The following is a 26296-nucleotide window of genomic DNA, read 5'->3' on the forward strand; positions in this document are numbered from 1 at the left end:
GTCGTCATTGTTTGTTACATACATTGTGATTCCGTTAATTCAGGCCCTGCATGATGTCCCCGATGGTGCTGATTGTGAAAACAACTGAATTGACCAATCACAGACACGTAGAAGTGTCCCTTTTGTACATGTTAAGAGGTTTCCAATAGTGTTTGTCCGGGTAATGCGGTTTCCGGACTAATAAGGTTACATTGCACGAAAATCAACCGGTTCAACAGATATGTTGCTAAACAATGGGCGTGTCTTGGGGGTAAAGTCATTTTCACGGAGTGTTTTTGTGAATGTATACTAATTATGTATTCATGCGTTTCAACATGGAAAGGATTAAGGATTGGTCAAACATCTAACTCTGAACACAACATTTTCATTCGCAAACCGCTGAGGTAAACAATTCTTTATAAGTATCTTATGTGTTTTGTACAAAACACAAAAAAATAACAACTTATATTAAGAAATATGCTAAATATGCACACATGCAGAAATATGCTAAATATGCACACACGCACACAATATTAAATTAGAAATATGACTCGATCTTCTGTATCTTGATATATCCACAAAACCATGTAACATCGGCACACCGCTTGTCTCGAAATAGGGATAAGTCGACATTAAGACGAACTATGTAAATGACGTAAGCTAGACTCTCACAAGGGACCCTACATGTCAGGTTGTATGGTAATTTTATATCCTCGACTATCAACTGTGTTTGTTATATTTCCACGCTCGTATGATGAACACCCTGAACCCATCTCCATCGCTCTTCTCGCTCCAGGTGTAATTTGATTGGATGGCTTTTTTTAGCGACTTATCTTCCACATACGGTTTAGATCTGTGTTTGTTAGTTGTTTAACGCCATACTAGGCAATATTCCAACAATATTTTAGCGACTTGCCTTTCACATACGGTTTAAGACGAAGCTGTGTCGCTTGTTTGTTGTTTAACGCCGCACTCAGCAGTATTCTAACTATATGATGGAAGTCTGTCAATCTCATTAAAATCAGACCTTAGTTCTCGCTATCGCTAAACAAAGATCTGAGGACATCCCAGTAGGGGTCACGTCAGAACGACCTTTCATCCGACCAATCAGAGCGTCGCTTACCAGATCATGAAAGTGACAGTCGGAATGTGATTTCTAATCATGCCTCCTTGAAAACTTTAACACGGGGTATCCCGAGCGATAGTTACGGGCTTAACGACTGAATCCATCCAATCTAGACCATCTATTAGCGCTTCCAGAATGTTCGTTTGTTCAGGTTTCAAATTTTTAATCGAGAATTTGTCAAAATATGTTTCGAAGCGTAGTCGCCAATTTGAAATTAGTGCCGTAAAGCACGAGAAAGCTGCCTTCTGATTGGTCATTCCATTGGTCCGTCAGAGTTCGCGCAAGGTCGGTCTGACTCGACCCCTACTAGGATGTCCTCAGATCTTTGTTTAGCGGTAGCGAGAACTAAGATCTGATTTTAATGAGATTGGAAGTCTGTAAATAAAAGTCTGAACCAGACAATCATGTGATGAGCATCGATGACATGCGTCAACCAAGTCACCAAACCTGAACCCCCGACCCCCCCAAACCCCCAAACCCCCGACCCCAGTAGTGCTGCATGGAGATGTGTAATCCTGGATAACAGAGGGTGTTCAGATTCTTGTTCAGTGCATATTACCTGTGTTTGAATATCCACGGAGCAAGAAATTCGTGATATCCTATCTTAAACTGCCGGGCAACAGAAAGCACACACCCAAGTTTGATGGTGGCTAAAAATGAAACTAACTGAAGAAATGGTTATTCGATGGCAATTTAAAATATCAGGCGCTATTACATGCAACATATCAATTAGTGTCTCGCGACTCTATTTCTGTAAACTCTATTTCATACTGGTATCATAGGCGATATAACCCGATATAAGGCTACAAATGAAACTAACAAGAAAATGGTTATTCGATGGCAATTTAAAATATCAGGCGCTATTACATGCAACATATCAATTAGTGTCTCGCGACTCTATTTCTGTAAACTCTATTTCATACTGGTATCATAGGCGATATAACCCGATATAAGGCTACAAATGAAACTGACAAGAAATGGTTATTCGATGGCAATTTAAAATATCAGGCGCTATTACATTTATCCTATCAATTAGTGTCTCGCAACAGGTGACCTGCACATGACGTCCGAATGAACATGAGGGTCGCAATTTGGCGAATGTTTTCAAGTGTATACTTCTTTTGCCAGGCAGGGTATTTTATTTAAAAGTACAAGGAAGTCATTGAGAGTATAAATCTCTACTAATGTTATATTCATACGTTGGATAAAATCATTTCTACCAACAATATTTTGTTTTGTTTGAAATTAATGTAGTCATTTCGTCAAATGTGTTGTTTCTCAACACTGTATACAACCACGTACCTTCATGATCTCAGTATCTTGGAGGCTGAAAGGAGTGAGTGAGTTGGGTTTAACGCCGCTTTTAACAGTATTCCAGTTATTTCACGGTGTGTCAGCTTAATGTGGGAGGAAAGCCCGAAGTGATGCAGGCCTCAGACGTTTACCACTTCGGTGAAACCCACGAGCACGGGTATGGCGCTGACAAATCTAGAAACATAATCGGGGCGAACCGGGATTCGAGCCCACAATCATAGGTTTCTGGCATGCCAAAGGGACGCAACTCTTCACAGTGAATCGCGGCGGCTTAGACGACTGGGCCACCAGTGCCCCTTGGTGGCTGAAAGGAAACTACGAAGGATGTGTAGTACACCCACAACAGTTTGCATGTTTAAGGCTCAATTCTTACCATGCTTACATGCTGCATTTGAACCAAGTTTATTTATTTTATTTTTTTTATTTTCTATAAAAAAAAATAATCTTGATTGCATTTGAACCAAATACTCAACCAGGCAACATATTTCTGCAGGCATCAAAGTGACACGGTATTGTTTGTTGATGGAAATGGACAAAGGAAAATGGCGCTGTCATCATTTATCTCCAACTATAAAGACGAATGAACTTGGTGTCCACTTTAGGGTGTGATGCATCTGCCTTTGCCGGCCGCGTCATACCAAAAGACCTTAAAAGATGGTACTTGTTGTTACCCTGTCTGGCGCTCGGCACTAACGGGCTAAAACAAGGACCGGTCGGCTCGGAGTCAGTATACTGTGTCTGAGTGGGGTATTTATGATAAACTGCGGCATGGTATCTCAGTGAGCTAGCACTATAAATCGACATCAGTCCGGACTGGTACAAGAAGCCACACACACACACGTGCATGCAAGTCTCTATATAAGTGCAATAATCTTGGACGCGACTTTAAACCCAGTTTCACCTCACCACCTCACCTTCCTTTCTCATTGTTAAGATCTGGGCAGCGGAGTTCGAGAAGAGTAGTGACAGCCGCGAAGATGATCCAAGATCAAGAAGACCTTCAACTGCCGCAGTTAAGGAAAATGATTATAATAAATTATATATAATCATGATCAACATGATCGATGATCGATCGACGACTCACAACACGTCACATAGCCAATGTCTGCATCTCTCGTGGGAGAGTTAGGAATATTCTGAGGAATGAGACAAAGGACTAAGTTCAAGGCGTCTGACTCCTGATCAGAATCGCTCCAGGTTCATCGTCCATCGTGAGAATGCACGAAGTTTTCAAGCAGCCCCAGCTGGCTTTGTGGAACAAGTTGTTACCATGAATCGCCGCAGACAGACAAGAGGCCAAACAACAGTCAAAGCAGTGGAAATCTCTAGCGCCTCCTCTAAAGAAGGCAAAGTTTGTTCCATTAGTTGGAAAGGTGATGACGTCGGTTTTCTGCGATTGCACACACACACACACACCCATAATAGTTCAGAACTCACAACATTTCAGCCCCACCTCATATATCAGCAATACGCATAGTTCATTGCTGTTAAGTGTTGTGGGCAAGGCTTTCCCATTGGTATGGAGCACTTTATTTCACTGCAGAGTATCCTCCCTTGGTCGTACCAGCTGGATACACTGCGATACGACAACACTCTACCTGTAGATCTGACAGCTCCCCTCAATAGAAAAAGCAAAAACAAACCACACAGAACACAAACATACCCTCGAAAGTACGATAATTTGGCTGTATATCCCATAGCGCTCCGAAACCAGAAGATGTTATAATATCTACAACAATACAGGGCGGCCTTATTTATTTTGCAATCGGAAATGCCCGATTATGTTCGAGATACAGAAATCAGATATACTGGTCTTAATACCCTGTTCACTCGTACCGACTGGACCTTCTATGGATGGATTGTGAGAGAGGTGTGATCTGTCATACAGACAATGAAACAAATAAATCCAATACAGCCCATGCAAGTCTAAAATAGTGGGCAAGTCTAGATTATTGCAGTTGCAGGCTGAAAATGAAGACAGTCTGTTATTTTTCTGTAAAATATATTTTCTTTAGACTAGATGTTAGTCCCCATTGTACCCGTAAAGATCCGGGTTAGAATCCGACTTCAGCAACCCATGCTTGTCGCAAGAGGCGACAAACGGTATCGAGTTGAAATGCGGTTTAACCTCTCGTTCAACGTTATTAAAGTTATTTAGCAAAAAATATTTTGACAAAGTATTCTATTAAAAATTTGCAAACTGAACAAAAGAAAATTAGGGAACGTCAAAATGATGGCAGAGACTGTATTGCAGTATTACCCTATGGAATTAAGTCTCTTCCGTTTCCAATGAAAGGAGTGAAGTCTAGATGCTCAACACCAGTAACATGTGAAACACAAGTTACATGCAGGAGGAATCTTCAGAGGCGACTAACTGGATCGGGTGGTGTGGTTCCCTGACATTGTTGATACATGTCACCATATCTCAATTGCGCGGATCGATGCAGAGGGCAAAAAAGGCCCTTATCCTACCTCCTTCTTTGCATCCCAATTGTACCCGTGAAGATCCGGGTTAGAATCCGACTTCAGCAACCCATGCTTGTCATAAGAGGCGACTAACGGTATCGGGTGATGTGGTTCCCTGGCGTGGTTGACGCATATGTCATCGCACCCTAATTGCGTGGACCGATGCTCAAGTATCCAGGTAGATCTATAGATACCGAGATCGAAGAACCGTTTTATTAAATATGTGGGCATTTTAACAGGTGTGAATTGGACAACCCAACATTCAAGATATCTGAAAGGATTATTCATGACATACCAGCAACTGTGAGACTGCCTACCCCTTTTGGGTAAGAGGATTCGGGGGTCTATTTAGAGGAGGGTTTCTGGGAATCGGTATAGTGTGGTATATAATGACGCAAATAGAATCGTATATATGGTACTCTGATTCAACATTTAAAACAAAATGGATCGTGTACGTAAAAGTCCTTTATGATATTTTATTTTCTCGATATTTTGCAGTAATTTAACTTCAAATCGCTACCTTTTCTCAAGCTTTTGAATGAGCCCCAGAGTGAAAAAGTGGAATTCGGGATTCAGCGGAGGAGGGTATTGGCACCCTCAACTGACACACGTGTTCAGACATACACATGAAAATATATACTCAACAATTCCTGTGACACCAATATTTAAGTGTATTTTTCAAACAAGTAAAGTTTGTTTTTCGATATTGTAGTACATGTATGGAATCAAGTCACAAAAACGCAACTGCTATAGAAAAGCATGCATTCCATGCAAAAGTTGACTTTTATGCAAGCCCCATGCATTTCACTACCCAAGAATGGGTATAAAAACGTGCGTTAACGGGATTCCATATGCAATGTTTAGCATCTTGCTGACAACAACCACTCAGAAAAACAACAAAATTACGCAATTATTAAACATTACGAAATACCACGCCTGTCCGACAATGAGCGTCTGCGAGCCATTGGTATGTTGAAGCAGGATCGACTCAACGTGATGTTGCAAGACAATTTAACGTCCACAGAAACACCATTTGGTGTTTATGGCAACGTTGACAACAGACGAATGCAGTCTGATACCATCCTCGGAGTGGCAGGCCACGCGTAACCAATAATCGACAAGACAACTGGATTCGAACAACACACCGAGGAAATCGATTCCAGCCAGCAACAGTGACCGCAAGAAGCATCCCTGGCCTTCGACGAATATCTTCAAAAACCGTACGTCGTCGCCTCAGATGTGCAGGGATTGTCGCCAGAAGACCCGCCAGACGTCCCATTTTGACAGGAAACCACCGTCAAGCACGTCTACAGTGGTGCAGACAGCGTCTACGCTGGACGGTTATGCAGTGGGGACAAGTTCTATTCACTGACGATTCTCGTTTTCACCTCAGCCACAGCGATGGACGGATTCGAGTGTACCGACGTCGAGGTGAACGTTACGTCAATCATTGTGTCATGGAAGAAGATCGGTTGCGGGGCGGCAGCGTTATGGTATGGGGTGTGATTACAGCAAGACAGAGGACCCGTTTGATAGTGGTAGAGGGAAATCTCAATGGACATGCAGCGCTACCGAGACGAGATCATCGGCCCTGTTGTTTTACCGTTTTTCCGTCGTCAAGGCCCAGGCATTACCTTTCAGCATGACAACGCCCGGCCTCATATTGCTCGACTTGTTCAGGATTCTCTTCAACAAAACAACGTGAATGTCATCCCCTGGCCGGCTCGCTCCCCCGATCTCTCACCAATCGAGCACATGTGGGATGAGAGGGATCGGCGCCTTCGACGTCAACCACGTGTTCCACAGACACTCCAGGAACTTCGAAACATGCTCCAGCAGATATGGACAGATATCCCACAGGACGCCTGGTCCATTCCATGAGACGAAGATGTGTTGCTTGCATCGCAACCAGAGGTGGACACACACGCTATAAATTTGTAAATTGGCATGTTCAAGTCAGTATGGCAAATTAAACCATTTGAGCACTTACAAGGAGTCTTTTATCTGCTGCAAACAGAAATTGTTACAGATTTGGTAAAAAAAACATAACTTTGCATTAAATCTTATTCAATGACACAGGAACTTTTGTTGTTCAGTATATAATACCAGCTCGACCAGCACTAATGTCGCCTAGAGCTGCGATGGGATCATACAGTCAAGACATGAACCCACATATCACTCGTGGCGTAGGAAGCTCTCGGCTAAGCACTAATGATGAGGCAACAACAGAAGTTTAAAGCGATTATCAGCAAAACCCTGAGATTGGCCTTAGAACTGCATAATACTTTGCCGACCTAAACCCATTTGATGTTTTTTTTTCACAACCGATCCTCGATCCTCACAGCGATCCCCGAACGTTAGCACTGACATGGAGTTTATAAACAAATGAAGGGAGGTCACTCTAAATATTGTGCTACAAGCTAGTCCCGGTTGACAGTCGCATTTGTGTGCGGTGAGCTTGTAAGGTAGGTGTGTGAATGATTGTATAACAATCGCGAACACAATCAACTTAGTATACCCGTTTTGGTTTGATACCAAGCCTGATTTTTATGGTAAAAGTCTGTATTAAAGATACATTTAGAGACCGATTAAAGATTGTAGGATTGATCCTGTAGCAGCGTTCCGCATTCGACGACCTGTCAGCAAATTATTTGTTATTAACCCTCTGGATGCCACGGGACCATATATGGTCCCTCACTTTTCACAGCCGCATAGTGCCAAGGGACCATATATATGGTCCCGAGAAAATTCCCTTTTTGAACCGTGAATTTAGATATCAAACAATGAGTGCACAAAGTCAAAATTATAACCATCATCATCACCCCAATCATCTTAGCTTTAACATCGTGCAACTCATACTTTATACAATGCTACGGATTGCGAAATATGGAGAGATTAGTAAAGGGGCTACAGCGCTTCTTGCCCTTTCTCTGCCATGTTTGAACACCAAGCGAATTACGGCGAATTTTGATTATGCACCCATGTCACATACACGTACATATTTTCAGACAAAAACCTTGTTCATAAGAAATAATATGACCAGAGTTGTCAGAAAGACATGTTTCTCACAACTGTATACTTATTCACGTTAATAGATTTCTGTTCACTCCTTTACGAACAAGTTTATTTACACGTTCTGTATATTTTTGTCGACTTCGGTAATGGCGGAATGGGCGGTACACATGAGAAAACGACAGTACATATCTCGATTACATTTATGACATTCATAGAATGAAATTATAACCATCATCACCCTAATCATCTCAGCGTTAATATCGCGTAACTCATATTTTATTCAGTGCTACGGATTGCGAGATTAGTAAAGTGGTTACGCGCGCGCTTCTCGATCTTTTTCTGCCATGTTGAACTTCATGCGAATGAAAGCAATTTTTTATTATGCACCCATGTCACATACACGTAACTATTATTATATCAGACCGCCAATTTGAAAATGAAATCTGAACTCCACTGTACAGTTATTGGCGTAAGAGTTCTAATGTTTAGTCGTCAGATCATGCAGATGGCCACGGAAGTTTTTTGTTCAAGTATTGCATATGTTTATCGACTGTGTGTCATGGCGATTTAGCATGGCGCTAGAGACGAAACGACCGTGCAGATTGTCTTTTTGTTTATGATGCTGATTTGCAGAAAATATTCAAATCAAAGATATGGAAAGATAGCTATAATCGTTAATATTAAGGTGGTATAGAGTATAGATCTATTTATGGGCAGGAAGTTCATGATCAAAACCTAAACATTGAATGGCCAAGCCCGAAGTAATCGACAGGGCACATTCGCATCATATCTGTGCCGCGATTTCGTGTCTACCGGTTGTCCTACATGCTCGCCCGTTGAGACAAATAACTGCTACTTTATTTTCATATGGAATGACAAAGAGTCATGTGTGATTGCTCAAACTACCTGACCGTGTGAGTGACTTGCCCTAACTGTTTCACATTTTGTCGCAAATGGAGATTTCAAAAGTGTGGCCACGACATCTAACGTGAGTCGACGCGATATTGTAAACAAATTGTGTCAAGGTCTGTTCCACATGTGGTAGCTCGGCCCCCGATTCTGTCAATGGTACATGCGATACAAACATAATGCAACTACTGAAAACATCAACATAACTTCCACAATGCTACAACCGCTTATGGATTCAATGTGCTGTTAGGTTCGATTTTGATTTGTTTTTCCTTTCATTGAAACTGTGATAATGGCGCTGTGATTGGTTTGCTGAAATAGAATTTTCCGTGAGTCTAATGTACATGGTACATGCTGTGATTGTACAAGATAATTGATGACCATTTGTGTATGCATATATATCATCAAATACACATTACTAATCTCTTCAGAATATGGAATATATTATCAGCCTGTATTTCCAACATTCTGCCATGGATATTAGATCTAGTCTAATATTAATATTAGATTTTCATATTATTGATGTACACTAGTGTACTTTCGATTAACATATGATAATCTATTGCAAGTCTTCAACTCTTATTTGATATGTCATCTGAAATGTCAGCAATGTGTAAACTTAATTTTATTTCGGTACAGTCTGCAATTTTATTCGAATAGGCTTATGAACGGTCGGTGATTTCCCACTGCTGTGAATTTGTCGTCTGGACAGGTGCGCGTGATTTGACCTCGCGTGTTGTGACGTGGATGACGTCACATGAAACAGCTGATCTGATGTTGTGGTAGTATAACGGATATACAACGTTATATTTTCCAAATAACAATATTCTCTTTGACTGAACTAGAAAGCATATCCAGTACATCACAAATGGAAAATGTCTACAGCGACCGACGAATGAATGAGACCGCTTATCATTTGTGTTAGAATATTTGGCGCAGTTTTCTAATTTTGGTATATTGACATGTGCTTTTCATATTTGTTTGAAGGCGTGATATTCCCAAAAAATAATGTGCAGGGAATGTATTTTTTACATTGAGAAAGCTGTGGATCCACCGATGTGGTAAACGTCTGAGACCTGCATCACTTTGGGTTTTCCTCCCACATTAAGCTGACACACCATGATATAACTGGAATACTGTTAAAAGCGGCATTGAACCCAACTCACTCAATCACTCAAAACAAACTCAATACATTTAGGTAAACACAAAATATGGAGACTGTAGCCATAAAGTATGGTTAGTAAAATAGGATGAGGGCTTGCAACATTTTTTGCGAACAAGCTCTCCTCGCCAGTGAACTTTGGAAACAAATTCATATCAGTTACATTTTTTATGTACCTTTAGGCCGCACTAGGCAATATTACAGCTGTATGCCGGCGGCCTGTAAATATTCGAGTCTGGACCAGACAATCCAGTGATTGACAACATGAGCATCGATCCGCGCAATTGGTATCGATGACATGCATCGAACCAAGTCAACGAGTCTGACCACCCGATCCCGTTAGTCGCCTTTAACGACATTTTGGTGCATTCAGGAAATAGGCTACTTATCCTTTTATGTTTTTATGTAATATGTATGTCGCAATATGTATGACATGCTATAATGTATGTATGGAACAAGATTCCCGATATTAGTTTGCTGTATAATGCCTCACTCAGCAAAATTCCACCTATGTGATGCTATAAATAAACGAGTCTGGACCAGACAATCCAATGAGCGACATCATGAGCATCGATCCCACAACTGAGATATGATGACAGTCAACCAAGTCACCAAGCCTGACCACCCGATCCATTTAGTCACCTCGAACAAGCTGAGGTTGCTAGAGACCCCCTTTTTTATACAGACTCTACACAGGTTAAACACTATATTAGAATGGGTTGAAACAAATTAGGGTTATGTTATTGACATGACTAGACCATGTGCTACCAGTGTATTAATAAATTTCTGAATGCTTGACACTCTAATAATAATAAATAAATGGTAACATCACTGTGTTAAGTATATATATATACGAATGAGCAAAATAGCACGAAGGTGAGTGATGATTTAGTGTAGCATGAGGTGATGTCTGTAACTCTGCTGCTGCTGCTGCTGATTATTATTCAAGTAATATCTTCTATTCTAAGATGGTTTTCTAAAGGATCAAAGGCAACGTCTGTACTTTATCCAGGGATAAAAGACACTCCCCAAAGATCTAACATATCCACGGTAACATCGTTCTTTCATTCCTCTCAAGGAAGATGGCGCATCCAAATTAATTACCGATTGATGAATTAGTTGATTATTTGAATATTGTTAGTTGGGAAGATATATGTCAAGATGATGTCACCCATCTCTCATGGCTCATGGTTTTCCCAAACAAACACAAACCACTGTGTCCATGCCACAACAGCCACAGAGTGTACGAGACGGGCACAGGGTCCCAAGGAATGTTTATGTTTGCCTCTGCACACCATCTTCCCGAGGCAAGAGAGTTACCTGACTATAAAAGTCCAGTTTCCACCCTTGCCGAAATAGGCTGGTATTATGGAGTTACATTTTGGCTGGACTAATGAGTCTATGCATTGTCCAATCAAAATCGCACAACGAAATCAAAATCCAGTTTGTAAACTGTCAAGCAGATATCGGATGATTGCAGGATTTGCAAAGCATGTGCACCACCAACTCAGTGTCAACAGATATTTTCTAAATCCTTTCATGTTTTTAATCAAGGTGCTCATGTGATTAGATGCATTTCGTGATGTAAGACCCGTTTTATCACAGTTTAGGTCTTGATTATCAATCAGATCGTCCTGATTGGCTCCGCCATTTTGTTTGAAGCAAATACAAATGATATGAGGGGTGGAACCTGATTGGTCCATATGAGAGGCTTAGAAGGGACATAACTCGTAATAGCCACTGGTGGCGCTACGGTCGAGCCCAGGAATTCCAGCCTAGTTTGGCAAGGATGGAAACTAGACTTTTAAAGTCAGTTAACTCCCTTGCCTCGGGAAGATGCTGGTGGCGCTACGATCGAGCCCAGGAATTCCAGTGTAATTCGGCATGAGTGTAAAGAGGACCTTTTAAAGTCAGTTAACTCTCTTGCCTCTGGAAGATGCAAGCTCCTCACAGCAATAGCCCGTTCGCGGAGCTCTCTATACTATCGCTGCCACCAGTCAAAACTCCCCACTGTGAAAAGGTGGCCACAACCATGCTTGGAGTTGAACTCCCAACCGAAGGACCGTTATGTTTACAAACAAGTGACGACTGTCGTGACGCCAAATACACTTATCTCTGCTAAATTACTTGCTTCGTTTGTCAATTTGAATTTCTGTTTCATTAAAACTATCGTGTTATTGATATAGTAAGAATGTAAGGGAGAAGTTGGTTGATTTTCTGTTTGTCTGCAATCTCGAACCAATCTGATTATCAAAACAACAAAGTAAATTCATCTGGAAAACATGGTCAGTCGTAAACCTTTTGAAATTGAAATATGATGGCATTCCCAAAGACATAAACAAAAGTATAAACGTTACTGTATATGGGGTTGGAGGGCAAATTTCAGGATTCTTGTAATGGCCGCGCCCACACTGGTGGCACCGATGTTACCGAGAGTGTAACGAAGGTGACACGCGCTGGGAAGGAGCTTGTGGATGATGCTGCACACAGGCATGGTCAATCCTTGATTAATTTCCTTGTGCGTTAACTATAATATTGAGGACAAAACCATACTTTATAACACAACACATGTGGAGAGAACAGACTTTATTTTCTTAAAAACACCATGGTATTTAAATATGCCCATTTATTTCTTCTCTCTGTGTTTGTTTCAAACATTACCATGATTATCTGTTGTTTCTAGTAATCATATGTAATATCTGCTTGTTTATTATTATCAGTTTGATAGCATTTCTCCCACTCTGAGATTGTAACCATCCCACCATGTCGGTACAAGTCAGCTCTCAGCAACTGCAGGAATTTCTGGACTTTGCAGTGGAAGTAGCTAAGAAGGCTGGAGAGGTTCGTATTCAGTATGGATGAGATTGTATTTGGGAGATAACTTTTTTGTGTTTTCAGATTGTGGGTGTTAATGAGTATTTGATGCCTGGACATTTTGGCATTTGAAACCTCAAGCTAAAGCTGTCTGTTCCAAATTTAAAATTTCCAGGCATCAAATACTCAATAACGCCTTCCTATCTAGAAATGTGACAGAGGGGTAGCCTAGTGATTAAAGCATTTGCTTGCCACTCCGAAGAAAAGGGTTCGATTTCCCACATGGGTGAAATGTGTGAAGCTGACTACTGGTGTCCCCTGCCATGATATTGCTTGAATATTGATGAAAGCGGTGTAGAACCATACTCACTCACTCACTCACTCACTCACTCCTGTCTAGTTTGTTTGTTGTTGTTTAACGCCGCACTCAGCAATATTCCATATGACGACAGTCTGTAAAAAGTCAAAACTGGACAAGACAATCCAGTGATTAATATCATGAGCATCGATCTATGCAATTGGGATACGATGACATGTATCAACCAAGTCTGCAAGTCTGAACACCCGATCGCATTAGTCGCCTCTTTCAACAAGCTTCGTCGCCTGTTATGGCAGGCTTGGGTTGCTGAGGACCTATTCTACCCCGGATCTTCACGGGTCTCCTGTCTAGTAAGACTGTACAGTAGTACATAGTTAAACATGAAACAGAGCTTCAACAATACATATTGCAATATGATCTAAATAATATTTGTAAAGGAGTCAGTATATTAAGAAAATACGTAAATAAGTATAAATCTTTGGGTTTTATCTCTCAAAGGGGAAAAGCCAATGTAAGGCGCTATTTTAGTCTTTAAAAACACAAAAGACAGGTTGAAGGTTGAAGGAAAACATTGTGTACGCCATCTCTGTAATGTCGTGGTGAAACATGCAGGAGAACCGGGCAATTTCACAACACTACTGGGCCGGCACCACCCAATGTCATTTTTACCAACACGTTAATTTTTCCAGTAGTGGCCAAAAGTGCTTGTATTGTTTGCAAGTCATCGCATCCTACAATATCTTGGTTGTAACATCTTCAACAAATGTTCAAGCTACAATAATCATAACCATGTTAATTTCAATACAAGTATATTGCAATGCATATCGCAATACAGACCTAAGTATCGCAATATATTGCAATACAAAATTGCAGCAATATGGGGCACGGGTGGCCCAGTCGTCTAAGGCGCCAATATTCGTTGTTCAGATTTGCATCCCTTGTGCCTGCCAGAAACCTATGATTGTTGGCTTGAATCCCAGTTCACCCTGATTATGTTTCTATGTTTGTCATCACCATACCCGTGCTCGTGGGTTTCACCGAAGTTGTAAACGCCAACAACCTGCATCAATTAGGGCTTTACTCTTACATTGAGCTGGCACACTGGATATAACTGGAATTCTGTCAAAATTGGCATTAAACCAAACTCAGTCACTCCAGGCAATACACAGCACTACTGTCTAGTGAGAACATTTCATCATTGCACATGCACCAACAGTAAATTCCACAAAAATTATACAAGAAGACAAGTTTGGGCTAAGTTGTCAGAATGATGAGATCCATGTGATCTCGATAAAATACTATGTATCCTGCCTTTCAGGGACATAAATTTCTCAGCTGGAGAATAAATCCCTTATACCCCACCATGAACAAGTCAGGCTGCACATGGATTTCTGAGAAGCAGAATAAATCCCATCTGCCCTGCTTCAAAGCAAAAATCTGCACATTTTTTCAAGTCTATGAAAGTCCACTCAGCTAAATCGAACAGCTGTTTACTATAATTTTTGAATTTGTTTTAATTTGTTGTAGAGTGATCACTTGGTGTACATGTTTTTTTTTTGCATCCCGCATTAGGTTTTATACCACGAGCCGGAGGACTTATGATGCCAGACAAATAAGGAATAATAGCTCTTTCAGTTCACGTACAAAATAATTACATTTTTTAAAAATCCAATTAAGCAGTCATTCCTTGTCAGTTCAAGTTTCGTTAAGTCAGCAGTGATATAATTGTGTCATCACAGATGATAAAAGATGGATTTTCCAAGAAGAAAAATGTGGAAACGAAACAGAGCAATGCTGACCTTGTGACCGAGACGGACCAAGCGGTGGAGAAGTGGGTGATCGGATACATCAACGAAAGATACCCCTCACACAAGTAGGTGATATCACTGTCATTAAGGCATAAAAAAAATAAAAGAATTGGTTCTCAGGCAATGGTTTTTGAAAATCTGGTGCGGGCTTTGTCTTTTGAAAAGAAATGATGTTTTTGTTCAAACTTGTATGTAACCAAATAAAAAGTTGTGTAACCAAATAAACAGTTGTGTAACCAAATATACAGTTGTGTAATCAAATATACAGTTGTGTACAATCAACCTAGGAAAGGGACTCCCTTCATAAATGTATTCCACGATGAGTAAAATACTGGAATACAGTATTTGACTGCAGTTAGACTTGGAATATTTAAGGATTTAAAAAAAAGTAATTTAATGGAAATAGAAACGAAACATGCGGCAGATTTTATGATGATGTGGGCGGTGCCTGAGGACCAATACTATTATTTTTTTAAGCCTAATCTCAGATATTTTGCTCTGATACAAAGACGTAAAAGCAATCTTTTGCCATTCATTTGTAGTAAGTTGGATGACATTCTGTGGATGGGAGCCTGGTCAATACCTGGTTTTGTTAGCCAGTTGTTGACAGTGTGCAAAATAATTTTAAAACCCAACGACTATCGGGCAGGTGACCCATAAGTGTTGCCTGCCCATCTTCAAAGTTACCTGCCTTCATTCAGACATTACAAATACTGAAAAGTCGCCAAAAAATAAGATACAAATCGCGTCTTGATTCAGTTGAATTAATGCAAACAATCACTTGAGAATCTACAAAAAGTTATTATAAAACTGAATATGTAAGTAGTTTTAAACTTATCTGCCAGAAAATCGGGCAGGCGGAAGAAAATATCATGCAGCCTGACAGAAAAGTTACCAGCCACGGGCAACGGGCAGGCAGGTATTTTGTACATTGGTTAAAATTATTCAGCCTTTGAAGAATGTTCTCTTTCATGATTTAGGTTCATAGGCGAGGAGACGACAGATGGCGATGTCCCCTGTGACTTTACAGACGACCTGACGTGGATTGTTGATCCTATCGATGGAACCACCAACTTTGTACACAGGTAGGTTCTGGGGAAAGAGGACATTTAGGTCACAGTCTTCCTGGTTGTAAGGGGATCGGGTCATATTGGATTTCTTATAAATAGACATCAACTGTGAAATGACATTGAACGTTGAAGAATAAACTTTGCAGAGGTATTAAAGCAAAATCAGCAATATTTGGAAGCACTCATAAATCTGTCAACGATTCACAAAACTTTGTATCTGATACAAACTATGGGTATACTCAACTCAGTCTAAGGTCTCCACCTGGTCAGGTTGCCGGGCTGTCAAAGGTGCCACATTCACTATGCAGAGTTACGTCCCTTGGGCACGCCAGAAACCTATGATCTTTGGTTCAAATCCCAGTACATCCTGATTATGTTTCAGCACCATATTCGTGCTCTGGTTTCACCATCTCAGACCTGCATCACTTCTGGTTTTCCTCCCACATTAAGCTGACAAGCATTGATATGACTGGAATACTGTTAAAAGCGGCATCAAACCCACTCACTCACTCTATGTTTACTTTGTGTATTTATTTTCCATTCTAGCATCCCTGAAGTATCGTATTCCATGGGGTTGACAGCCAATAAGGAGGTAGGAGGCATTATCGGTTTACTGGTCAACACAAAATGTGGATTGGGTGGTCAACATGTCTGACTTGTGCCACTGTACAATGACATCATGGGGCATGCTCATGCTGTCAGCCACTGGTTTGTGTGGCCTAGACTCTGTTATTTGCAAGCTGCTGTGATATGGAACGTTGATGAGTGTTTATTGACTCACTCACATTTGCAAGTAATTTTGGTCAGAACAATTTTATTTCTTATTTTACAGATTATGAAAAATAACCTAATAGTTGTCTGGGTTGGTTTGAGGTTAATTTCTGAGAATAAAAAATAGTATTTCTTATAAAAAAAGTAAGCATAATTTAAATAAAAACCAGCATTTTTGTTTTGTTCAACGTGTTCAAAATTATGGTAAGCTTGTTTCTAAAACAATCCTTACATTTGCTGGCCTTTAATACACTTAGATTGTTTGTTTGTTTGTTGTTTACTGCCGCACTCAGCAATATTCCAGCTATATGACGGCAGTCTGTAAATAATCAAATCTGGACCAGGCAATCCAGTGATTGACACCATGAGCACCGATCCACGCAATTGGGATCAATGACATGCATCAAACAAGTCAGCATCCTGACAACCCGATCCCGTTAGTCGCCACTTACGACAAGTATAGTCGCTTTTTACAGCAAGCATGGGTTGCTGAAGACCTATTCTACCCTGGATCTTCACGGGTCTAAAACACTTAGAACAAGCCTCTCATAAAGTGTTGACCCATACAACTAGAATTGAATTGAAAGTCTCTGACATCAATCAATTTCCTTTTTTGGCAGGTGATAGTGGGTGTTGTCTATATACCTGTCCTTGACATTATGTACACCAGCATGAAAGGTCATGGGTCATACTGTAATGGAAGGAAGCTTGCTGTAAGCAGTGTTACAGGTGAGATGTTGGTCAAAACAATTTATTTGTATTCAGGCACAAATGATTTTTTAATGTGAACTTGACATGATATAGAGCTTTTCCATTGGAAGAGGGGTTGGTCACATGGCTGCGAAATTGACGTACATAAGTGCATGAACGGCACAATTTGACGTTCATTTAAGAATTGACTTCATGAGTTCATTGGAGTATGAACCTTCATAGAGTGAGGGCCAAGCTGTATGAACGTCGAGGATATTCTTAAACGTTCATGCCGTCAAACTCTCTGACGTTTCTTAATGTATATTTAAATGCTGAGTTGAAGATTAAAGGGTCTAAATGATCAGAAACAACGCTTTTGTATGTTTTCGTGCTAGGGAATTCCCAGGGGTTTCCCCGGGAATGTGGAAGTAGTCCGTCAGTGTTTACGTCATTTCAAGAACACGGTCTCGTGAAAAATGTATGAACATCAAATATTGTCGTTCATACACTTATGAACGTCAATTTCACGGTCATGTGACCAACTTTTTATCCAATGGAAAAGCTGTATATCGTGTAAACTTCAAACTAAAGAATAATGTGTTTTTCACGAGAGTGTATTCTTAAAATGACGTAAACACTGACGGACTACTTACACATTCCAGGGGGAACCACTAGGAATTCCTTAGTAGATCAAATACAGAATTGTTGTTTCTGATCATTTAGACCCTTTAATCTCTGTCCACAATGTTTAGGCATTCCTTGAGAAACGACAAAGTTAGATCGTTCATAAATATCCTTGCTACAACCCATCCTAGTGAACAAAACGAAGAAATGTCCATCCAAACAAAAGTAGTATCGACTCAATCCGTGTCTGACCCGTGAAGATTCAGGGGTAGAATAGATCTTATGCAACCCATGCTTGCCATAAAAGGTGACTATGCTTGTCGTAAAAGGCGACTAATGGGATCGGGTGGTCAGGCTCGCTGACTTGGTTGATGCATGTCATCGATCCCAATTGTGTGGATCGATGCTCATGATATTAATCACTGGATTGTCTGGTCCAGACTCGATTATTTACAGACCGCCGTCATATAGCTGGAATATTGCTGAGTGCAGCGTTAAACAACAAACCAACCAACCAAATCAATCCGTGTCTAGACTGATAGGGACAATCTGCAGCAATCGTCATATTACCTTCGTATCTGTTTGACACATCTTTGTAATCACTTGTCAGTGATCAGCGACAAAGACAAAGGTGTGTTCAGAACTACCTTAGTGAGTCAGTCACAATGACAGCACGTTATACATTTACATCAAGTACAAGACGACAAAATGGCCGACACGAAAAACGTGACGGGAGAGATTGAACCTGTGGCGTTAACATTCTTTATTATTTGCATTGGAACATGGCCGTGTGGTTTTATTTTCAAGATGCGGAAATCAGATATGCTGGTCTGAATGATCTGCTCAGTCTTACCAAGAAGATATTAAATAGCAAGACCTTCCTGTTGGCTATCACTGTCCTCACTATTGATGGTTGGTTTCAGATCTGAAGCAGAGTATTGTCATCCATGAAGGAGGCAGCTCTCGGGTTCCGGCAGTGGTGGACACCAAGATGAAAAACATACACAGCATTGTCAATCACAGTCACGGGTAGGTGGAGACTAGCTCACACACAGTCACGGGTAGGTGGAGACTAGCTCACACAGTCACAGGTAGGTGGAGACTTGCTCGCAGTCACAGGTAGGTGGAGACTAGCTCACACACAGTCACAGGTAGGTGGAGACTAGCTCATACACAGTCACAGGTAGGTGGAGACTTGCTCGCAGTCACAGGTAGGTGGAGACTAGCTCACACACAGTCACAGGTAGGTGGAGACTAGCTCACACACAGTCTTGGGTAGGTGGAGACTAGCTTACACACAGTCACGGGTAGGTGGAGACTAGCTCACACACAGTCATGTCCCTTCTAAGCCTCTCCTAGAAGGTGGAGACTTGCTCGCAGTCACAGGTAGGTGGAGACTAGCTTACACACAGTCACGGGTAGGTGGAGACTAGCTCACACACAGTCACGGGTAGGTGGAGACTAGCTCACAGTCAGGCATAGGTGGAGACTAGCTCACACACAGTCACGGGTAGGTGGAGACTAGCTCACACTCAGTCACGGGTAGGTGGAGACTAGCTCACACACAGTCACGGGTAGGTGGAGACTAGCTCACACACATTCAGTGAGTTAGCGTTGTAAAACCAGGATCAGTCCAGATTGGTTCATTCAGGTGTAATTACGTTGCTAGAAAGTGCCATAAAAGCCCATTTCAACTCACCTCACATCTTCCCGAGGCAAGAGAGTTAACTGAAGTCCAGTTTCCACCCTTGCCAAACAAGGCTGGAATTACTGGGCTCGATCGTAGCGCCACCAGTGGCTATTACCAGTCATGTCCCTTCTAAGCCTCTCCTAGAAGGTGGAGACTTGCTCGCAGTCACAGGTAGGTGGAGACTAGCTTACACACAGTCACGGGTAGGTGGAGACTAGCTCACACACAGTCACGGGTAGGTGGAGACTAGCTCACAGTCAGGCATAGGTGGAGACTAGCTCACACACAGTCACGGGTAGGTGGAGACTAGCTCACACTCAGTCACGGGTAGGTGGAGACTAGCTCACACACAGTCACGGGTAGGTGGAGACTAGCTCACACACATTCATGGGTAGGTGGAGACTAGCTCACACACAGTCATGGGTAGGTGGAGACCAGCTCACACACAGTCACGGGTAGGGGAGACTAGCTCACAGTCACGCGTAGGTGGAGACTAGCTCACACAGTCACAGGTAGGTGGAGACCAGCTCACAGTCACAGGTAGGTGGAGACCAGCTCACACACAGTCACAGGTAGGTGGAGACTAGCTCACACAGTCACAGGTAGGTGGAGACCAGCTCACACACAGTCACGGGTAGGTGGAGACTAGCTCACACACAGTAGTGGGTAGGTGGAGACTAGCTCACACACAGTCACGGGTAGGTGGAGACTAGCTCACACACAGTCATGGGTAGGTGGAGACTAGCTCACACACAGTCACGGGTAGGTGGAGACTAGCTCACACACAGTCACGGGTAGGTGGAGACTAGCTCACAGTCACGCATAGGTGGAGACTAGCTCACACACAGTCACGGGTAGGTGGAGACTAGCTCACACACAGTCATGGGTAGGTGGAGACTAGCTCACACACAGTCACGGGTAGGTGGAGACTAGCTCACACACAGTCACGGGTAGGTGGAGACTAGCTCACACACAGTCACGGGTAGGTGGAGACCAGTTCACACACAGTCACGGGTAGGTGGAGACTAACTCACACACTGTCACGGGTAGGTGGAGACTAGCCCACCCAAAGTCACGGGTAGGTGGAGACACACCTGCTATTTCATTCAAATTTATATCCAGATTGCACAGTCGTTGGATTTTAGACATAGCTGTGGGTATTTGGGTTGTTGTGAAATACCAGCTGACACTGCTAAACAAGTATTCCTTGTTTCAGTATCCGAGCATACGGATCTGCTGCCATCAACTTCTGCCGAATAGCGGACGGGCAGGGGGAGGCGTACGTGGAGTACGGCATACACTGCTGGGACTTTGCAGCAGGCTTGCTGATAGCTGAGGAGGCTGGGGCGTACGTCATGGACCCCGACGGTGAGATATCATAGACAGGGTGGGGGGTGATTCATTTACAGCTATAGATTCCAGTTGTGACACTATGGCAGAATCATAATAAACTGTGAACCAAATACCAAATACAGTAAACATGATTACACTGCCATTCCATTGAGGGGAAAAAACAAAGACTTGTCGGCTCGGCTTGTGTCCAAGTGGGGTATTCATCTTAAACTGTGGCATAGTATATCAGTGAGTTAGCGTTGTAAAACCAGGATCAGTCCAGATTGGTTCATTCAGGTGTAATTACGTTGCCAGAAAGTGCCATAAAAGCCCATTTCAACTCACCTCGCATCTTCCCGAGGCAAGAGAGTTAACTGAAGTCCAGTTTCCACCCTTGCCAAACAAGGCTGGAATTACTGGGCTCGATCGTAGCGCCACCAGTGGCTATTACCAGTCATGTCCCTTCTAAGCCTCTCCTATGGACCAATCAGATTCCACCTCTCGTATCACTTGCATTTGCTTCACACAAATGGTGGCGCGATTTTGATTGGACTATGCATAGACTCGTTAGTCCGGCCAAAATGTAACTCCATAATACCAGCCTAGTTCGGCAAGGGTGGAAACTGGACTTTTATAGTCAGATAACTCTCTTGCCTCGGGAAGATGCTCACCTCATGACTTAGGGTTAGTGTGCTCCCACAATCCTGCACCCTTGACAGTTTTGAGGTTATCCAACAGTAGGGGGCAAGGGTGGCCCATTTGTCTATGGCACGGCTATTTGCTATGTAGAGTTGCGTCCCTTGGGCACGCCAGAAACCTACAATTGTGGATCGAATTCCGGTTCGCCCTCATTATGTTTCTATGTTTGTCAGCACTATACATGCTTGTGGGTTTCACCAAAGTGGTAAACAACTTAGACCTGCACTGCTTCAGGCTTTCCTCCCACATTAACCTGACAAGCCTTGATATAACTGGAGTACTGTTCAAAGCAGCGTTAAACTGAACTAACTCACTACATCACAGCTAATGAGCTAGTGTGCTAATAAAGATTCTGCCATTGTCATAAATGATGTGTCTATTTAAAATAATGTGACACCAATGTCACAAGTATTTTGTTTATTTATTTCTAGTAAAAATTTGAAAGATTAATTTGTTCTAGAGATATGAGATGTTAATGAGTTGAGGGCTTTTGACCTTCAGGTGGACCGTGTGACCTGATGAAGCGGCGGGTTCTGGTGGCGTGTGGGGAGAAAGTGGCCCGAGAATTGTCTGCAATATTGACCCATCTGGATATGGGGAGAGACTGAGGTCATCACTCACGACATTCTATTCAGTGTGCATGAAATTGTGTCTGATGATAATTAATCGTGAGATTCTGACGTGCCAGTATCTGTGACTATGTTACGTCTTGTATGTTGTTTCATCTTCTGTGTCACACACTGACATGCCAGTATCTGTTGCAGTTTTGTCATATGCAGTTGTCAATATTATCTCTTGTTGGCTCGCCACAACTGTAGGCCCTAATGAGTTTTTATCCTTGCATCTTGTCCGTCTGTCCATTCGCCTGTCTGCCTGTTAACTTTCCACTTCTTCTTTGTCTGCCTATCTGTTAACTTTCCACTTCTTCTCTGTCTATCTGTTAACTTTTCCATCTTCTCTGTCTGTCTATCTGTTAACTTTCCACTTCTTCTCTGTCTATCTGTTAACTTTCGCATCTTCTCTGTCTGTCTATCTGTTAACTTTCGCATCTTCTCTGTCTGTCTATCTGTTAACTTTCCACTTCTTCTCTGTCTGACTATCTGTTAACTTTCCCATCTTCTCTGTCTGTCTATCTGTTAACTTTCCACTTCCTCTTTGTCTGTCTATCTGTTAACTTTCCACTTCTTCTGTCTGTCTGTTTGTTAACTTTCCCCTTCTTCTCTGAACTGACTGAAGGGTAGAGCTTGAAACTTCAGAATGTGTTGTATCATAATTGTGGAAACTCATTAAGACTCTTCTCTGAAAGCAAGTCAGAATATGAAACTTTGATATGATGTGTAGCAATTCAGATTTGTTGATGCCAGATATACAATTTTTTAGTTTTTAATCAACAATTTGAAAAGTTTCTTTTACGCATGTTTTTGGCACCATCATCTGCACTAAGCATTGGTAATTGTTTGACAACGTCGTGAACATAAATTATCTTACATATCAGAAACTGCTTCAGCAGATGCTGTAATACTTTGTTTTATGAATATGATATTGAATCATCTGTTGTGTCACACCCAGCAGATCACATCACACCACCTCCTTCATATTGTTTGGTGAGAGAATCCACCAAATATAACATTCCGTTTTCTAAGAATGTAATGTGAGCTACAGTGCCTTGTGCCATTTGGGTTTATGCATTGGTATAATGCATACAATGTTCAAAGGGATAGTTTACATGTCTAACCTGATAGATTTGTTTCCTTCAAGGAAAAGCATCTTGATTTTCATCACAATCAGACCTTGAGAAGTCTTTCCAATGCCTGTATGTGATACTTGGGGATTAATTACCAAAAGGTTATAATGCTTTGCAGACTTACCCTTGAAGGTCAGGGTTAGAATCTGTCTTTACCAACCCATGCTTGTGGTAAGAGGTAACTAACAGGATCGGGAGGTCAGGCTCGCTGACTTGGTTGATGCATGTCATCGTATCTCAATCAACGTCTACGTAGCCAGTCATCATAGGCCGACAAGGACCGCAGCTCATCATAACAGTCACTGGATTGTTCAAGAATCTATTATTCACAAATCATCATTATATAGCTGGAATATTTTGGAGTGCAGTGTTAAACAACAAACAAACATAACAGATCATCTGCCCTGAGTGACTGTTGCTCTATTCATCATCACTGATCATGTACATGACTGACAGTCTGTAATTCTGAGTTTCAAGAAGGTTATTCTAAACTCTATACAATGTCATTATAAAAAGGAAAATGAAGAAAAACGTATTAAATGCAATCTTAGTCAAATCAGATCTTAGTTCTCTCTATGGCTAAATAAGATCTGAGGACATTCATTATGAGGCCTTTGGTGAACTTTGACCGACCAATGAAATGACCAACAAGAAGTTGACATTAGCCAGTCAGAAAGCAGCTTTCTCGAGCTTTACGGCACTAGTTTCAAACTGGTGACTTCCATTTCAGACTATGCTTTAAACATGACGAAAACGTTCACAATTACAAATTTGAAAACTCAACAAAAGAACATTCTGGAATGTCTAATATAAGGTTGAGATTGTATGACAGTACTTCACACATGCTATGCAACGTCTCTTCCAAGCAAACGTTTATTCCATTGAAGCGAGAGATAGACGATGATTTTCATGGAATCAGTTGTACAGGCCGTAACTGGCGTTCGGAATTCTTTTTCTGGTAAGCGACACTTGCGATTGGTTGGATAAAAGGTCGTTCTGACGCGACCCGTATAATGGGATGTCCTCAGATCATTGTTTAGCTGTAGCGAGAACTAAATTGCTAAAAAGTACTTAGATGCTAAGCTACAAGTACTAAGATGCTATGCTACAAAGTACCAAATTGCTAAGCTACAAAGAACTAAGATGCTAAGCTACAAATAACTAAGATGCTACGCTACAAAGCACTAAGATGCTAGGCTACAAAGAACTAAGATGCTAAGCTACAAAGTACTAAGATGCTAAGCTACAAAGAACAAAGATGCTAAGCTACAAAGTACTAAGATGCTAAGCTACAAAGAATTAAGATGCTAAGCTTCAAAGAATTAAGATGCTAAGCTACAAAGTACTTAGATGCTAAGCTACAAGGAACTAAGATGCTAGGCGACAAAGTACTAAGATGCTATGCTTCAAGGAACTAAGATGCTAAGATACAAAGTACTAAGATGCTAGGCTACAAAGAACTAAGATGCTAAGCTACAAAGTACTAAGATGCTAAGCTAAAAAGAACAAAGATGCTAAGCTACAAAGTACTAAGATGCTAAGCTACAAAGAATTAAGATGCTAAGCTACAAAGAATTTAGATGCTAAGCTACAAAAAACCTAAAGCCAAATGTAGTCCAGATGATGTAATGTTTTTGATTTGTGGTGTCATAATGGATGGTGTCACATGAGTTCTCAACAATGAAACAATGTTAGTTCATGTTGCTTCAGCTGACCAATCAACATGCCAATATGCATATGTGAAACTTTCAGAAAGTTATTATATGATAATTGTCTTCTCTTCTGGATAATGCTTATATTTTTGCCAATTTCGTAGGGCTTTAGCTGGGGGATTTTGTGTTGTTTTGTTACTTCTGGAGCTGATACCCATGACTAACAATCAGGTTTTCCCAAAAATATATTTCTTAAAATTGTAAGCAGATATGTGTGCAATATGAATTGGACAGTCAGGGAAAGTTATCTCCGTTCTTTTGGTAATTGTTCAATTTAGACATATTGGTACAGATATACAGTCAAGTCCCGTTAATACGACATTGTTGGTTGCATATGATTATGTCGGATGAACGAAATTTGGTAGTTTCAACGTTCGTGATCGAAAATCGGACAACTACACGATAGATTACGATTCAAACACGTTGTAATAAAACAAAAGGAAAAAGGAAATATTTATATTGTTATGTTTTATTGTCAGCGGAATATGACCGTTCACTGTTTTCTAAATGTACCAAGTCAGTCTAATGTGAATGCTTTGACTCTTATTAATACTTACTAAATTTATTGATATTGTATATTGATTTATTGTTTATATTATATGAGGAGTTACCTCACTTTTATAAAATTATATGATATTTACACTGATGCTTATCCAAAATATGATCTTGTTACAGTTTTTGTGTCATCAGAAAAACGAGTTTTAATATTGTACAGTTGAACCTTGTGTCAAACTCGTGGGGACCTGGAAAAAAGTTCGAGTTATTCGGGGTTAGAAGAAATGAGGGGACTTTTATTCCTAATCTAGATACTTGGGACTGTCAAATGAGTTCAAGACAACCATGAATTCGACACATCCAAGTTCGACTTTATTATAAAGGACCCTATTCTATATGAATTTTCTGGTACTTTTGTTTCTCTATGTTGTGTAACCTTTATTCATTTTATATTGATTTTGAATTTGAAGGTCGTTTGTGAAACTAAAATTTCATGGGGTTCTGTGTTAAGTCAGTTTATCAAATATTACTTTCAGGATTTTATCACTGAAACAAAC

General features: G+C 41.2%; 1 protein-coding gene across 1 annotated transcript; it reads left to right on the forward strand.

Annotated features, from left to right (window-relative positions):
- Positions 1-7291: 7291 nt before the first annotated feature.
- Positions 7292-25695, forward strand: LOC124135285 (inositol monophosphatase 1-like). Its single transcript, XM_046500548.2, has 9 exons — positions 7292-7350; positions 12692-12812; positions 14844-14977; positions 15893-15997; positions 16529-16574; positions 17374-17482; positions 18991-19096; positions 20974-21125; positions 22290-25695. The coding sequence occupies exons 2-9, from the start codon at positions 12735-12737 to the stop codon at positions 22394-22396; spliced, it is 837 nt and encodes a 278-aa protein (XP_046356504.2). The 5' UTR covers positions 7292-7350; positions 12692-12734; the 3' UTR covers positions 22397-25695.
- Positions 25696-26296: the final 601 nt, after the last annotated feature.

The sequence above is a fragment of the Haliotis rufescens genome, unplaced genomic scaffold (genome assembly GCF_023055435.1).
Source record: "Haliotis rufescens isolate VD_foot unplaced genomic scaffold, xgHalRufe1.0.p SCAF_19, whole genome shotgun sequence".
In the NCBI taxonomy this organism is placed as follows: Eukaryota; Metazoa; Mollusca; class Gastropoda; order Lepetellida; family Haliotidae; genus Haliotis; species Haliotis rufescens.

Excerpts from the sequence above, each read along its gene's own strand:
- LOC124135285 (XM_046500548.2), top strand. The coding sequence starts at position 12,735 with ATGTCGGTACAAGTCAGCTCTCAGCAACTGCAGGAATTTCTGGACTTT. Across the intron at positions 14,978-15,892 it reads GAAAGATACCCCTCACACAA|GTTCATAGGCGAGGAGACGA; the intron begins GTAGGTGATATC and ends TTCATGATTTAG. Across the intron at positions 15,998-16,528 it reads ACCACCAACTTTGTACACAG|CATCCCTGAAGTATCGTATT; the intron begins GTAGGTTCTGGG and ends TTTCCATTCTAG.